Below are 13,879 nucleotides of genomic sequence, written 5' to 3' on the forward strand. Positions count from 1 at the left end.
CCTTTCTTCAGGTTGGAGTCCAAAAACTCCCTTAGCACTGCCAACTCTGGCTCGGACAGACAGTAGATTCTCCTGGCGGGGATGCGCGTTCCAGGCTTCAAATCAATGGCACAGTCATAGGGCCGGTGAGGAGGGAGTTGTTCCGCTTCCTTTTTATCAAACACGTCCCGAAAATCCTCGTACTTGGTGGGCATGTTACCTCTCTTGGGGAAGGCACCTCTGCCAACACTTCCAGCTTCTCCCGGGGCTGGCAATGTTGATGGCAGTACTTGGAGGCAAAAGCCACCACCGCTTCATCCCAGAAAATTGTGGGGTTGTGCCAGACCAACCAAGGCATGCCCAACACCACCGGAAAGCGAGGCAAGGATGCCACATAGAACGACAGGTCTTCCCGGTGCCCCGGGACTGTCACCTCCAACTCCTCAGTCGCTCTGGTTACTCCCCCAGACTTCAGAGGCTGGCCATCTATAGTTTCCACTGCCAACGGCTGACTCAGTTCTCGTGTGGGAATAGCGTGGTGTAGCGCCAACTCTCGGTCTATGAAACAAGAAGATGCTCCGCTGTCAATCATAGCCTTGGCTGAGAAGCTCTTGCCTGAGGGTAGGGTAACCGGAGGGCTCCTTGAGATGGAAGGGGTTGTGGTGGAGGCTCAGTGCCTGTGGCACCCCCCAACTCTCTCGCCTCTACGAGAGCTGGGATTTGAAGTTTTCCAGTGGCTGGGGTCTCCCTGCCTTGGCTACACAGTTTCTGGCCAGGTGACCAGGCTTTCCACAGTACAGACACAGTCCTTCCCTCCGGCTCCTTTCCCTCTCCTCCTCGGTCAAATGTGGTCTGCCCCCCTCCAATCTGCATGGGCTCCTCTCCTGAGAGAGCAGGGGCACTCGGACTGGGTATGGGGCATGCACGAGGCAGTGGAGTAGCAACCTGGACCCGGGAAGGCTCCATTCTCCATTCCAACTTACTTCCTTCCAGACGGCTGTCTATCTGCAGACTCAGTTGACTCAAACCCCTTAGGGTGTCAGGGTGTGTGGAGCGCGCCAGTTCATCCAAAACTTATGGACTCAGTCCATTTCTGTAAAAGTACATCAAGGCTGGGTCATTGTACTCCATTTCTTGAGACAAAACACGAAAAGCATTGGTGTACGGTCCCACAGACCACTTCCCTTGTCTCAGGGTTCCTAGTTGGTGGGCCACCGTTTCCTTCCACTGGGGGTCCCGAAACATTTCCCCCATGGCATCCTTAAAGGCAGTATACTGTTGCAGGACCGGATCACTGTGAATCAAATACGGGGTAGCCCATTTGGCCGCTTCCCCCTCCAGAAGGCTGATAATGAATGCCACCTTAGCATCGTCCATTGGGAACTCAGCTTGGCGTACCTGCATGTACAACTCACATTGGGCTAGAAACGTAGCAAACTGTTCACTTTGGCCCCCATACCGAACGGGAAGCCCCACTGGGGTTTTTACAGGGGCTGCCACCCCAAGCGGCGCAACTTGGACCTGGGCAATCAAAGTTCGAAGGTTCTGGTTATCTGCTTGCAGGGCCTGCGTGGTGGCTCTGAGGTTCTGATTCCTGGTTTGCAGGGCTTGCATAGTGGCTCTGAGGCTCTGGATCTCGGTGTACAAGGTTTCCATGGTTATGGGTCTTCCCCCTCTTGCTCCGTTCATGTCCATGTCATCCGCAATGGGAACAGGGTCGAGTAGGGATGTGGGCTGAGTCAAACTGTCCAGTCCAGAGCTGGAACCATGAGACTGAGACACTGGTGCAATTAAATCTTGCTTTATTAAAAGAATGGATACATCAAGAACATTACACTTCATATAGAAACCTGCCTTACTCACTAGAAACCCGTAACTATACTCTAGACATGCTCTGCGGTGTGTGAAGGAAGTTGACTCAGCGACTCCCCTCTGTGAGAGGCCAGCTTATGTAGGGAACGTCCTCGATCATAATCTCTGACTCTTCATAAGTCCTGTCTCTGCCCTATCTGCTTCTCTCGGCGGCGGGCACAAGGCGAGGGGGACGCGCGTCTGCAACGGCTCGTCAGAAGACACCTGCTCTTGGACTGCAGGCTCGAGGTCAGGAGGCAGCGTCACGCTGGAAGCATCCTGGGAACTGCTTGACAAGGGAGGAGCTGGCACAACCTCTGGGGCGTCCCGACAAGCCCTTGGGAACAACTGGGGACGCCACCCTCTCCTCTACAGAGCTTGCGTCACCCATGGGAACTGGCTGGAATTCAAGTTCACTGACCCCCTTGAGATCCCCAGCAGACTCAACAACTCCCTGGTCTTCCACACCTTCTGGCAGCTGAGGCGCCTGAAACTCATGCCTCTCCCCTCCTTGCTCCTTCAGGGAGAGGAGCCGAGGCTCAACAATTCGTAACACTGTTTTTCATTATTAAGAAAGCTTAAAATTTAGCAGGAAAAAAGACATTAAAATAATACTGCAGACAGAACAAGAACAGCGAATAGCAAGAGAGGGAAATCATTAAGCAGCACATCAGTTAGCCCAAGGCAAGGGACAGACTCAGAGGTGATCTGCCTTATTGATGTGTAAATAGGGAAAAAAACCCACATGGAACACTATGATAATTTACATACGTATTTATGTTAAAAATTACACAATTTTTTTGCCACCAAACCCCCTCCCTGCAGCTCAAATCACCAAGTGTCAAAGCAAGCAGGAACAAAAAAAGGGCAGATTGGGATCAAATGACAGACTATCGGAAATACAAGCGGATCAGAACTAGGCAGAGAACCCAGTCTGCTTCATCCACTGCTCCAAACTGCAAATCATAGTCCTGCCACAAGTCTTTATCTGGGGGCATCTTCTTCACGATTAACTGGCCTGGTCTACTCAGGTTGGCAGAAAGAAATTTTCCTTTCTGTTCACTCTCACCATCTCCAGAGTAAATTGTGGGCCCAAACAGAGGCAGGTAACTCTCCTAGGGCCTCTTGTCCTCAAAACCCACAGGATCCTGGGTGACCCTGGCTGATGGAGTTTGCTTAATGGCTGCACCCATTATAGGGACCAGATCCCACCCTTTAAAGCCATCTTGGAGAATTAAAATTGTAATACAAAAAAATATGATAAAGACAATACAAAACATTAAAGAAAAATACAATTATAAATCATACAGCATCTAGCACAGCACATTACAATTGCTATAATAGGAAGAAAAATCATAAAGTAGTCTGCCAAGACCCTCAGCAATTTTCAAGTGGTCTGCAGGGGGAAAAGCTTGGGATCCACTGATCTAATACTATAGATCTTAACGTTTGGCCAACAAACAAGGTCTCCAATGCTGATTTTAAGGTACAAACAGGTTCATAAGAGGGAAGGCAGTTATTCAAACAACCTAGTCCCATACCATTTAAAGCTTTAAAGGTGAAAAACATCACCTTGAACTATGTCCAGAAACACACTGGTAACCAGTCCAACTTGTATACTATTGATGTTAGAATCTGACCGACTAGTCCCAACAAATCCCAAGCAGCCATATTATGTACCATTTGAAGTTTCCAATTATCTTCAAAGGCAGCCCCTTGTAGAGTACACTGCAGTAGCCTTGTCTAGGTGTAACTAGCACATACACAACTGAGGCAATGTCCACTTGCTCTAGATAGTTCATGAGGTACTTAATATTTTTCATGGAGAAAGGACAGGGCTGATTGATAAGCTAGTGTTTGATTGGCAGATTTGTACCTCAGTCATTTCATCTATGAAGTCAGGCTTACCTTATATACTAGGGTCTCTCTTATTTAATTACATCTGTTCTCACTTCTCTTTCATTCTAACCGTTTGGCAATTCCATGACACTTCAAGCTCCTATTATAGACAGCTTGAGTTTTCTCCCTAATTACTCTCAAAATGTATGCTATTAATAGTCATTTTATAATGTATCTATTCAAACATAATTATAGTAGGAAACTTGTTTTCCTGAAAACTGTACTTGCAGTAGGACCTAAAAAACTCCATGTCTAAAACAGATTTTGACATCAGGTTGTCCTCTAGCAAAACTCATTTCAGGAATAAGGACACTGAAGAAACAGATATGGAAATTGTAACTTTGGACTTTAGATTTCTATCATATCAATAGGTAAGATGCCTGAAGGGATGGGGAAGAGGTATGATAGAAGCTTATAAAACTATACATTGTGCAGTGAAACATATAGCATTCCTCCCTGACTAATTTAACTTACAAGATCTGAACAGGGTGGTTCACGACAGATGCTGTTGGAGATCGCTGATTCATAGGGTCACCATAAGTCGTAGTCAACTTGAAGGCACATAACAACAACAACCCTGTCTAATAAAACCATCATTTGATATCACCTAATTAAATTAAGGAATAGTACTAGATTCAAGACAGAGTAGTCCACACAAGGCATAATTAACTTATGGAATTCACTGCCACAAGATACGTTAATTACCACTTGAATTCTGGTGATGACCAGTCTGGTGATGGTGTTAAAAGGAAATTAGGAAGTTCTGTCAAGAAATTTCCAGGATTAGAGCAAGTATGTCTATCAAAATTTCTTATGTGGGCTTCTTGGAAGTATCTGCCTGGCTACTGTTGAAAATGTTAGACTAGATCCAGTGCAGTTGAGCCTCTTTTGCATCTAGATGACAGGGGCTTATTATTGGAGATGGGAATAAAACTGAAGGCACAACAAGATAAATATTCTACAATATTCACTCACAGATCCACAGAATAAGGATATAACATTTTTTGTTCTTTCGTTCTGGGTGTGATTTGGGGTGCCCCAGATAGTTCTGTGCCACAATAACTTTTACAGCAAATAAATAAACACAAAAGTTCACAACAGCAAATATATATAGTTCCAAAGAACAATACTGGGTTTCATTGCTTAGAGCCTATCGTATCAACAGTGCTATCAATGTTTTTCATACACAGTTTGCCAGTTTGATCCTTGACAAGGTACCTTTTAGAGGATTACAAGAAATATATTCCATCTTAGCCAGGTTCCCTTTCTTCTTTTTTTAAAAAAGTCAATAGTTTCACCAGTTGCAGATAGCATTTAATTTTTGTTTTTGTTCCTGTAACAGAAACTTAAAATGAAAGTACCATGATTGACAAGTACCTCACAGGCAAACCCTGGCAACACTTAATTCAACTCCATCTCTTTTGGCTCCTTAAGCAGAATTCCTTCTCAACTGTTTGCCTTCACAGTAACTCCCACAAAGCTTGTTACTGCCAGCCTTGGTCTATCCCTCATGTTGCGCATTTATCTCTGGGATGCATTATCAACATGTGGCACATGTCCTTGACATGCACAGAAGAGTTGCACCCCAGGACAGCAGCATGCATGACAATAGTGTTGACTCTTACACCATTATGGTTGCTGGGATGTAACCGAGAAATCTAATAACTGTGACAGTAGGCCTTTAGGTTCTGCCTTTCCTTTCCAGACAGTGAAACTGCACAGACACTAATGAAAGGTTAAATGAATAGGAATAGCTGACAAGAGGTACAATGAAGAAGGGGCTTGGTAATCTACAGACACTGAGCAGAGATCTTTGGCTCAAGCAGAGAAAGGACAGCACATCAGCAAGTCACAATATTTAAAACAGCTTGCTATACACAGAGGCTTTTGTGTCTGGGTACATGTCTGGCTCTGGAGGAAAAAAAGATACTGAAAAGGAATTCCAGCATGGGGCACTTTGGCAAATGTAAGGTCACAAAGAGGGAAAAATGTTTTCTATTGCTGCTACATCTGTGTACTGAACATTAAAAAGCAACTATGAAAAAGGCACACGAATCACAACTTTTAGGACAATGAGGTCTGCTCGACAATTACGGCATAGTTGCAACACCGTTGTTCAGTTCGATACCAACTGACAGTGGAAATGGGTGTTAATTCTGCGTGTGTATTTCATTTAGAACCAAAGTAATTCACAGTCCATGTACTGTATCAATTTATCTGGATTTCTTCTTCCTAGAACTATGAGTTTCATTAGCAAGAATGTACAGTACAGTACCTAAACAGTAAAGGATAGCAGTATGTTCCTGAAAAATAACTAGGGTTTACAACTCTGTGACCCACCTTTGGACGTAAAAACAACAACACTTTTCAGTCCATTTGAGCACTTGAAACTGTCTGCTTGTAATGTTTTGCTGCACTTATAATTATGTTCATAAAATGTATCACAATGCCATAGTTTTCAAATAAAGGCACATGTAGAAGGACAAATTAAAGCAGTTTGATTCAATGGGAAAATATTTAAAACAAATGCAAACCTATTGGAGAACAACAGTCCAGACCAAGCAAAATACAGGGTGGGGGGAGAGGAAGGTAGACCCCTCAAAACAATGATATAGAAGGTAACATGATCATAATATTGTGTGAGAACATTTCTCAGTAAACATGCATAGGACTGAACTGTTAATCTTTTATTCTAAGCTTTAGCACCCTGGTTCTAAACACATTTAGTTCAGGTAAATCCTACACATTTCTATGGAACTTGCTTCCATTTACTGAATTCACTTAAGCTCACAGTCCTAATCACATTCCTACTACAACTTTTATAATACACTAACCTAAGTACGCCTGTATCACAGTAAGTTATATTTACAACAATGGAAAATACTTCCTATGCTAGAGCTTTCAGCCTGCTTCTTTATTTAGATGGGACTCCTATGCAACAGCAGGGTCTGCTGAGTTTTGCATGAATGAAACTACCCCAGGTAGAAGTGAATGGCGTTCTTGCAGAAGCAAGAGCTGTGTGCAAGCTAGACCACCTATGCATTGCAGACTGCAGGTAAAGAATATACATAATTGACTGCACCATGCTCCATTAAAAAAAAAATCCTGCACATAGAACTCTAGCATGTCAGGGAGAAGGCTAGGCAGATCCCTTCTCCCTGACATGCTAATATTCTGTGTGCCAAAGGATCAAGATAAATTTAGCAGACGTACAGGTCAGGATCCAAAATAACCACACAACTAAGTTCTATATCACCCAAGAGACTTTGGACTTCCATGTTTCTAGGAGCCGCTGGCAATCAAGAGTAAAAACTTACATTTACATTATGGTAGCACTGCACCACCATGTATATTCTAAAATAAAATCAATGCCCAAAGTCCATGGTATCCTACTTCTAATGAACATAAAATAAAAGCTATAATCACAATGATTAATTGGGCCTAGGTCTTACTGAGGTGTTAAAATTGTGGCTGGGCTGTAGTAGCACTTTAGACTGCAGATGAGTTATCACATGACTGAATGTTTCTCTCATCATAAGAAAATCCCTGCACAAAGAAAGCTATCATGTCAAGGGAAAAAAATTGGGCTAGGCCCTTTCTCCCTTACATGCAAGTTTTCTATGCTCAATGATTATATATATTATATATACATATATGCAATGGAGCAGAGCACCATTCAACTACATAGGCCTGCACCTGCAGTCTGAAGTGCTGCAACCCAGCCAAAATTTGACCCCCTCACTGAAAACTATGCCTACTCTGCAAGAGACAGAAGGACAATTCTGGCAACATATCTTGCAGGATTATTTCTAAAATTATTCTTTAAATGTTTAGAATTATTAAGTAATAATAATGATAAAATGTGTCTGATATAAATGTTATCAAAAAGTTACAAGGACATACAGAAATGAGTATTGTGTTAAATATAACGCACTGCAGGCACAATGTGGCCAACTGTTAGTTGCAACTAATGCACATTACTTTGATTTCAGTAATATTTTGTTGTCAAGAATGGTAGTTTGTTATTAAGGCTGTGATCCTAAAAGATTCACAAACCTGGAAATCCTATTAAACTTAATGGGGCTTCCTTCTGAGCAGACCTGAAAAGGATTGCACGGCAACTCTGTTTTTAAGATATCAAACTTCTCCTGTACAGAGTAAGTTTCAAAGGTGCCTGGGTCTACTGTACATGAACGAAAAGAACTTGCATGGGGAAGTTAAGGGGAAAAAGTCCTCTCAAAATCAAATGCTGTCACTGAAATCAAGATTTTGCACATACATAAACATTGTGTACACACACACACACACACCCCTATATAGTCACCCAGAAAACAAGAACTGTTAGGAGTGTTGAATTCATCAAGAGATGTATTATAATTCAACTGCAGGCATTAATAACAAAATCATGATGCTTCTTCTGGCTTTCCAAAAAGGACTTTACACAATCATTTTTTGCATATCTATAGATATTATTTTTTAAACGCACACAGAGGAGGAGGAAGAAATGAGGCACTTCTTTTCCTAGATGCTAAGTGTTCTTGATTTAAACTCAGCAACTTTTTTCAGTGCCAAAGCTTAAAGAGATGTGGGTGATAAATGGGAACATCTGGTATAACACACAAAAGGTAAATATTACTTATTGTACGTTTTTAAAAAAATCTCACCTAAGTATTTTCAATTCACACTTCGACTTAGAAAACCCTACTTTGAAACCTTAGACTGTGTAATTGTTGTACATATTTGTGGAAAAAGATTGTCTGCTTTTCAAGAATTAAGGCTGTGATGCTAAAGCTAACTTAACTTGGAAATAAGTTCAACTGATATCAACAACAGGACACATACTTGCAAATAAATATGTTCAGGACCAGGATGTGCATGTAATAAAATAGAGAACATATAAATAATGCACACATTAGGAGTCATTTGATTGCTGAGAGTGTTTCCTTTTTCTTTATTTTTTTTTAAACACAAGACTGGAATTACCGATAGTAATTTTCTCACTGTTTTCACTAAAATAATATTTACAGAAAGGTATGCAAAATGACTTTTTTTCTTGTTTAATCCCTTATGTATCTGAGTACTGGATACAATGGAATTACAATTATTTAGCAGGCTATAAATAATGTATCTGGCATGCGCAATTGATATTTAGCACGTCTTACTATAACTGTAAAAGTCTCATTATAGATCAGCAAATCATTTCTAACAAGCAAATTCAGCTGTGAAATACCAAAGGAAATCTTTACTGTACACTGCTGAGCTATTTGTGTTTTTTTAAAAAAATGGATGTATTTAATACAGTGAGGAACAGACAATCCAGATTTATTTAAAAAAAAATACCAAGATGAAAACAAACTTTAAAACTCTACCACTTCGGGGACTTATTTAATTTTTAAAAATCAGCTGAAACAACAGAAGAATGCCCTGCCTTTTGGAGAGGGGTTAGTGTCCAGTTTCACCTTTTCTGAACAGCTGTATTAACCAACTAAGTTGCTCTGCTAATTCCTGTCTCATAAGGACGAACATGGAAGCCCCCCTCCCAAAAAAAGAAGGGAAAGAAATACACAAAAAGATCAATTTGCTAAGAAAGATCAAATGAGAAAACTGTGGGGACAGCACCAGGTCAGAGTGTAAAGATCTATGCAGTCCTGTTCTTTATTAACTTCAACACTCTTGGGATGTCACACATTACCTGTCCATGAGCTTATTGAACCGCCTAACACTAACCCCTCATCTCTGTACTATTCTTCTGGGCCCCAAGTGAATCATATCCTGCTGCTGACAAGTTTAGCTGGGGGATTGCAGCTGAAACATGAAAAGTGTTTTTCCCTATTTTTTTCCTTGTCTAAATAAGGCAGATTTTTTTGGAGGGGGAGACGACATAGCATTGGCTCATGACATGGCAAGATGAAATGAGAGGTCCGGGCCAGTCTTGGAGCTGTGCAGATAAAAGTAATCAAATGACACTGCTGGAATGCAAATTGGCATTCTTGGACTGCAGCAATTGCACAACCTATGAAACATCCTTGACAGCAAGCAAGAAGGACAAAATGTTATGTAAAAGCACTGGACTAAAAAAAATCTCACTTGAAAATTCAAACTGTTAACATTTACACATCATAATATTGCAAAGTCTGCTTTTATCCAATCCTTTTACTGCTTTGTTTCATGTAAATACACAACCAAGTGTGTCAAAGGCACAGAGAGATCCTGATCTCTGTACACTTGTAAGAATGAAATACATTTCAGAGCAGTGGAAATAAACATGCGTGCCTGCTACATTTCTTACAATATAAATATTTTTAAAGTTAACTATTTTCTAAAACATTTCTAAATAGATCTTTCCTACATTTAAAGTGTTGTATATATGGACAAGTTCAAGAATATGGATCATATTTAGCTCATCGTGAATTAACTGAACATCCATTCACAGTGTACGGCCTCCAGGTAAGGTGGAATGAAAACTCCTTAATGTACAACTTGAAAAGTATTTTGTTACTGCTAGAATTTTAAAACTTCATAAAACTGAAAAACTTTTATAAGTACACACACAGTCACAAGCTAGTACTTGGAAGCATTTAAGTGTGCATATGCCCTTATTTACATGTCAGACTGAAGTTTCCTGAAATTTTTAAGGACAAGCAAAGTTCCATGCTTTCTTGGAAGGGCTTGATATTCATCAGAAGATCTGCTGATCAGGCAGACTTATTAAATATTACTGGATGAATGAACTTATTAAAATGCAAGTGCTTCCCCCGTCCCCAATTTTAAATGGTAAAAATGTCTCTTTTCAAAAGTAATTACTGACCATGGAAGATAAGCAATGATATAGAAGGTATCTAACAAGACTTCATAAAAGGGTGATAAAAAAATAAATGCTCATTCCTTATAAGATTTTATTTGGCATGTCAGGAAAAACGTGTGAAGGATTTAAAGAGGTGTATAATGTTTTGCTGTAACTTTTGAGCTTCAAGCCATTTCTACTGTTAGAGAGGCACAATCTCCCCACAATGCTGGGTCTACTTAGATTATTACATGATGTCCTTTGTGCATCAATTTTACAACAGCTTGACTCCAGGGTAAATGAGAAGCATCATAAATTGCAGGCTGCCTTCACAACCACTTTAATTTCTGTCAGTGTAACTGTAACCACAATCGTGAGCACATGATGCACCCCTTCTTTATCCACCCACCTTCCCTCTTTATTGTTGCCTTCATTTGACAGTCACATCTCCTACACTCCAATAGTGACTTTGATCACTGGAACAAGACATGTCACTCTATGGAAGAGGTGGTGGCAAAATACTATTTTTACTAAATGCATTCTAATTAGAGACACAACACAGAGCATCCAATCCCCAAGAGGGCTTACAATAACAACACAGAGGGGTTAAAGTACACTTAAAATAAAAGACAGAGGTCCATCAAGGAATTATCCACACTCATCCCGATAGTAAAGATTACCAAAATCTCATTAACTGAGCCAGTTGGATCTTCTGAAAGTGCTAGCAGAAATTAAATGTACTGTAATACATCACATCTCCCTACTTCTTTAAAATGTGTGCTATTAAATAACTGTGCACATCACACACAACTCGGGCAACAGGGATAAAGCAAGGTAAGTCTACTTGGCTCATCTTAACTTTCATAACGCCTTCAAGAAAAAAAGGTGAGGAAGTTTGAAAAATTATAGGCGTTTTGCAAATTCCTGATAGGGCACCTGACCTTTTCCCTCCTTTCCATTTGGTTTACTGACACACAAAATCTTGAATCATTTTTATGATCACACACAAACACACACTTCCCGATTTCAATAGAGCTTGCTTCTGATTAAGAGTGTTGAGGTTGACAACTTTTATTCATATTCATTTTTATTTAATAATAATAGTAATGACCCGTCTGCTCTCCCTTCTCCGAAGTCCGCTCACAGCACGAGCATTCCCTGGGCAAGTTTTACTAACAATGCTGCCTGGAGAGGTGCAATCTGCAAAGCACATGGCCAAAAAGTTGCTAGCGGACGGGTGGGTTTACACTTCTCCTCTCGGAGCCCGAGGTGTTGTAAATCTCATCCACTCAGACCCCCCCCCGACAACTCCCTTCCCCTCCCGCCAGATTCAATGCCTACTGATAGGCGATCAAACATGACCTCAAGGGACTGCTTTCTTTCCACCCCCGCCCCCCCCACACGTAATCAAAACAGACCTCAAGGGAAAATCTCATTCATTTGCCCCTCCCGCGCGGATCTTCCCTCACCTTTGATGCAATCCAAGAACACACACACAAAAGGAATAAAAAGAGCTCCCCTCCAGGTCTCTCCCGCCTTCCCTCCCTCCATCCCCCACCCACAAGGAAGAGGGGAAGAAAATCCAACTTTGGGCGAACTTTTATATAATGACACTGCCCTGCGCTCTCCTCCTCCTCCTCCTCCCCCTGCGCACCCCCCACCTATCCACCCCCGTCCATGCAGCGCAGGGATTTTCGCCCGACCTCTTGTTTGTTTCAAAGGTTTTAGAAACACGCTTCCAGGCAGGACTATTTACATTACAGCGCACTTTTTTGAAGGAAAAAATAGTTTGTTTTTTCTAAGAAAATAAAGAAAGGATGTTGGAAAACTTCTTACCATTTCGGCATGCTGCTTGTCAAGTGCACCCCCTGGCTCTGGAACTCCTCGCGGCGGCAGCGCCTGCACCGGCCCTTCCTTCCTCCTGTCCCCCCCCCCTTTTTTTCCTTGGCTCTTTCCAAAAATCTCACCAACCCTTCAGGTGATTTTCATGCACACACAACAAGAAGTTTCTCAGGTCTTCACACCCTCCCAAGAACTTCAGCGGTGCAAGGGGGGGGGAGAGAGAGAAGGGGGGAAATGGTTGCAGAGGGGTCAAGAGGCGAGAAATTTGAGTCTGGTCCCTCCACAGGTTGGGTGGAAGAAAGGGGGGGAGAGTTGTCCCAAAACTGAAACACTATGGTGCTTCCCTTTTCTTCCCCCCTCCTCCTCTTCTTCCCCTCCCGCCGCTACTGTACCTCAGAGCAGCTCGTTATTGGTCCTGAGGAAGGGTGAGAGGAGGTGGGGAGTAGAAACGGGAAACTTTTTCTTTCCTTGGGCAAAGACAGGAGATTCAGCGAGAGGCGGCCTGCGCCCAGCTGTCAAAAAAATCCCGCCCAAATGCAGACCGAGGACACTTTTATTATTAGGAGCTATAGCAAAGCCGCTCCTGGGACTGTGTGTGCGGGGGGGGGCTTCTCGCTCTCTTTACACCCCTTCCGGGCTGGTTCCTTCTCGCAAGCGGCGGCGGACACACACGCTCTCTCGCCTCCGCTGCCGCTGCTGCCTCTTCCTCTCCTCTTCCTTATCTGCTCAAGGCGTCCAGGCGCCGCTGGAGAGAACGACAGAGAGAGAGAGGAGGAGAAAGAGGGAGGGGAATGGAGGAAACCCGCCGTGGATGGGGGAAAGTCCAGGGAAGGAGAGCGTTCGTAAAAGAGAACATCCTCAGGCAGCCCTTGAGGGAGGATTTTTCCTCGCTCTCTTGTGGTCCCACTTTCCGCCTGCCCCTCGGCTCTGCTCCATCGGCCTCTGCGGTTTGACCGCCCAAGTGTAGAACTCCGAGGGATTTCCCCCACCCTACCAAGTTTTGTGTGTCATGGGGAGGGCTGAACCGTCACGGTTGTAAGTTGTCTTTTGTTTTGTTATTTGGTCTGAAGGCGAAGACACAACTGTGGGCGAATGTAACGCTGCCCCTGGGGACGCGGAGAACAGCTCGTTGCAGCCACCCTACATCTGAGGCACCAGAAAATGCTCCCGCTCTCTCGACTCCTCAGCGGGAAAACGTACAAAAGCACCACAGACAGCCCGAGTGGACTTCTACTAGTTGCGTATTATTATTATTATTTTATTATTATTATTATTATATGTGCGTGTTTTTTAAATACACGCTGTTTGCAAAGTGTACGACCGCAGACGCGCACACGCCCAATCAGCATCATCACTTAGCAGGACGTTATTGGAGAAGAAGTTGCGCGGCTTAGCAAGCTCATATAAAACAGGAATGAAGTGGGATTCCCCCTCCCCCTTTTAGGTCTCTTAATTGAATGAAGGTGTTATGGTGTAAGGCCTCTCGATTTCTCCCTCTAAAGGCAACAACAAACCTTTTTTTGC

The 13,879-nt window shown here is 42.7% G+C and overlaps 1 protein-coding gene across 6 annotated transcripts in view; it reads right to left on the reverse strand.

Annotated features, from left to right (window-relative positions):
- Nucleotides 1–13,671, reverse strand: part of BNC2 (basonuclin zinc finger protein 2) — a 626,204-nt gene extending 612,533 nt beyond the window's left edge. For 3 of the 6 annotated variants that reach the window (XM_061630538.1, XM_061630453.1, XM_061630422.1), the window contains exon 1: nucleotides 12,350–13,670. In XM_061630538.1, coding sequence (XP_061486522.1) covers nucleotides 12,350–12,352 — 3 coding nt within the window. In that variant the 5' untranslated portion in view covers nucleotides 12,353–13,670. Of the gene's footprint in view, nucleotides 1–12,349 lie in introns of all 6 variants that reach the window. The other 3 variants (XM_061630529.1, XM_061630519.1, XM_061630417.1) reach the window with 2 other exon arrangements.
- Nucleotides 13,672–13,879: the final 208 nt, after the last annotated feature.

This window comes from Rhineura floridana, chromosome 1 (genome assembly GCF_030035675.1).
Source record: "Rhineura floridana isolate rRhiFlo1 chromosome 1, rRhiFlo1.hap2, whole genome shotgun sequence".
NCBI lineage: Eukaryota > Metazoa > Chordata > Lepidosauria > Squamata > Rhineuridae > Rhineura > Rhineura floridana.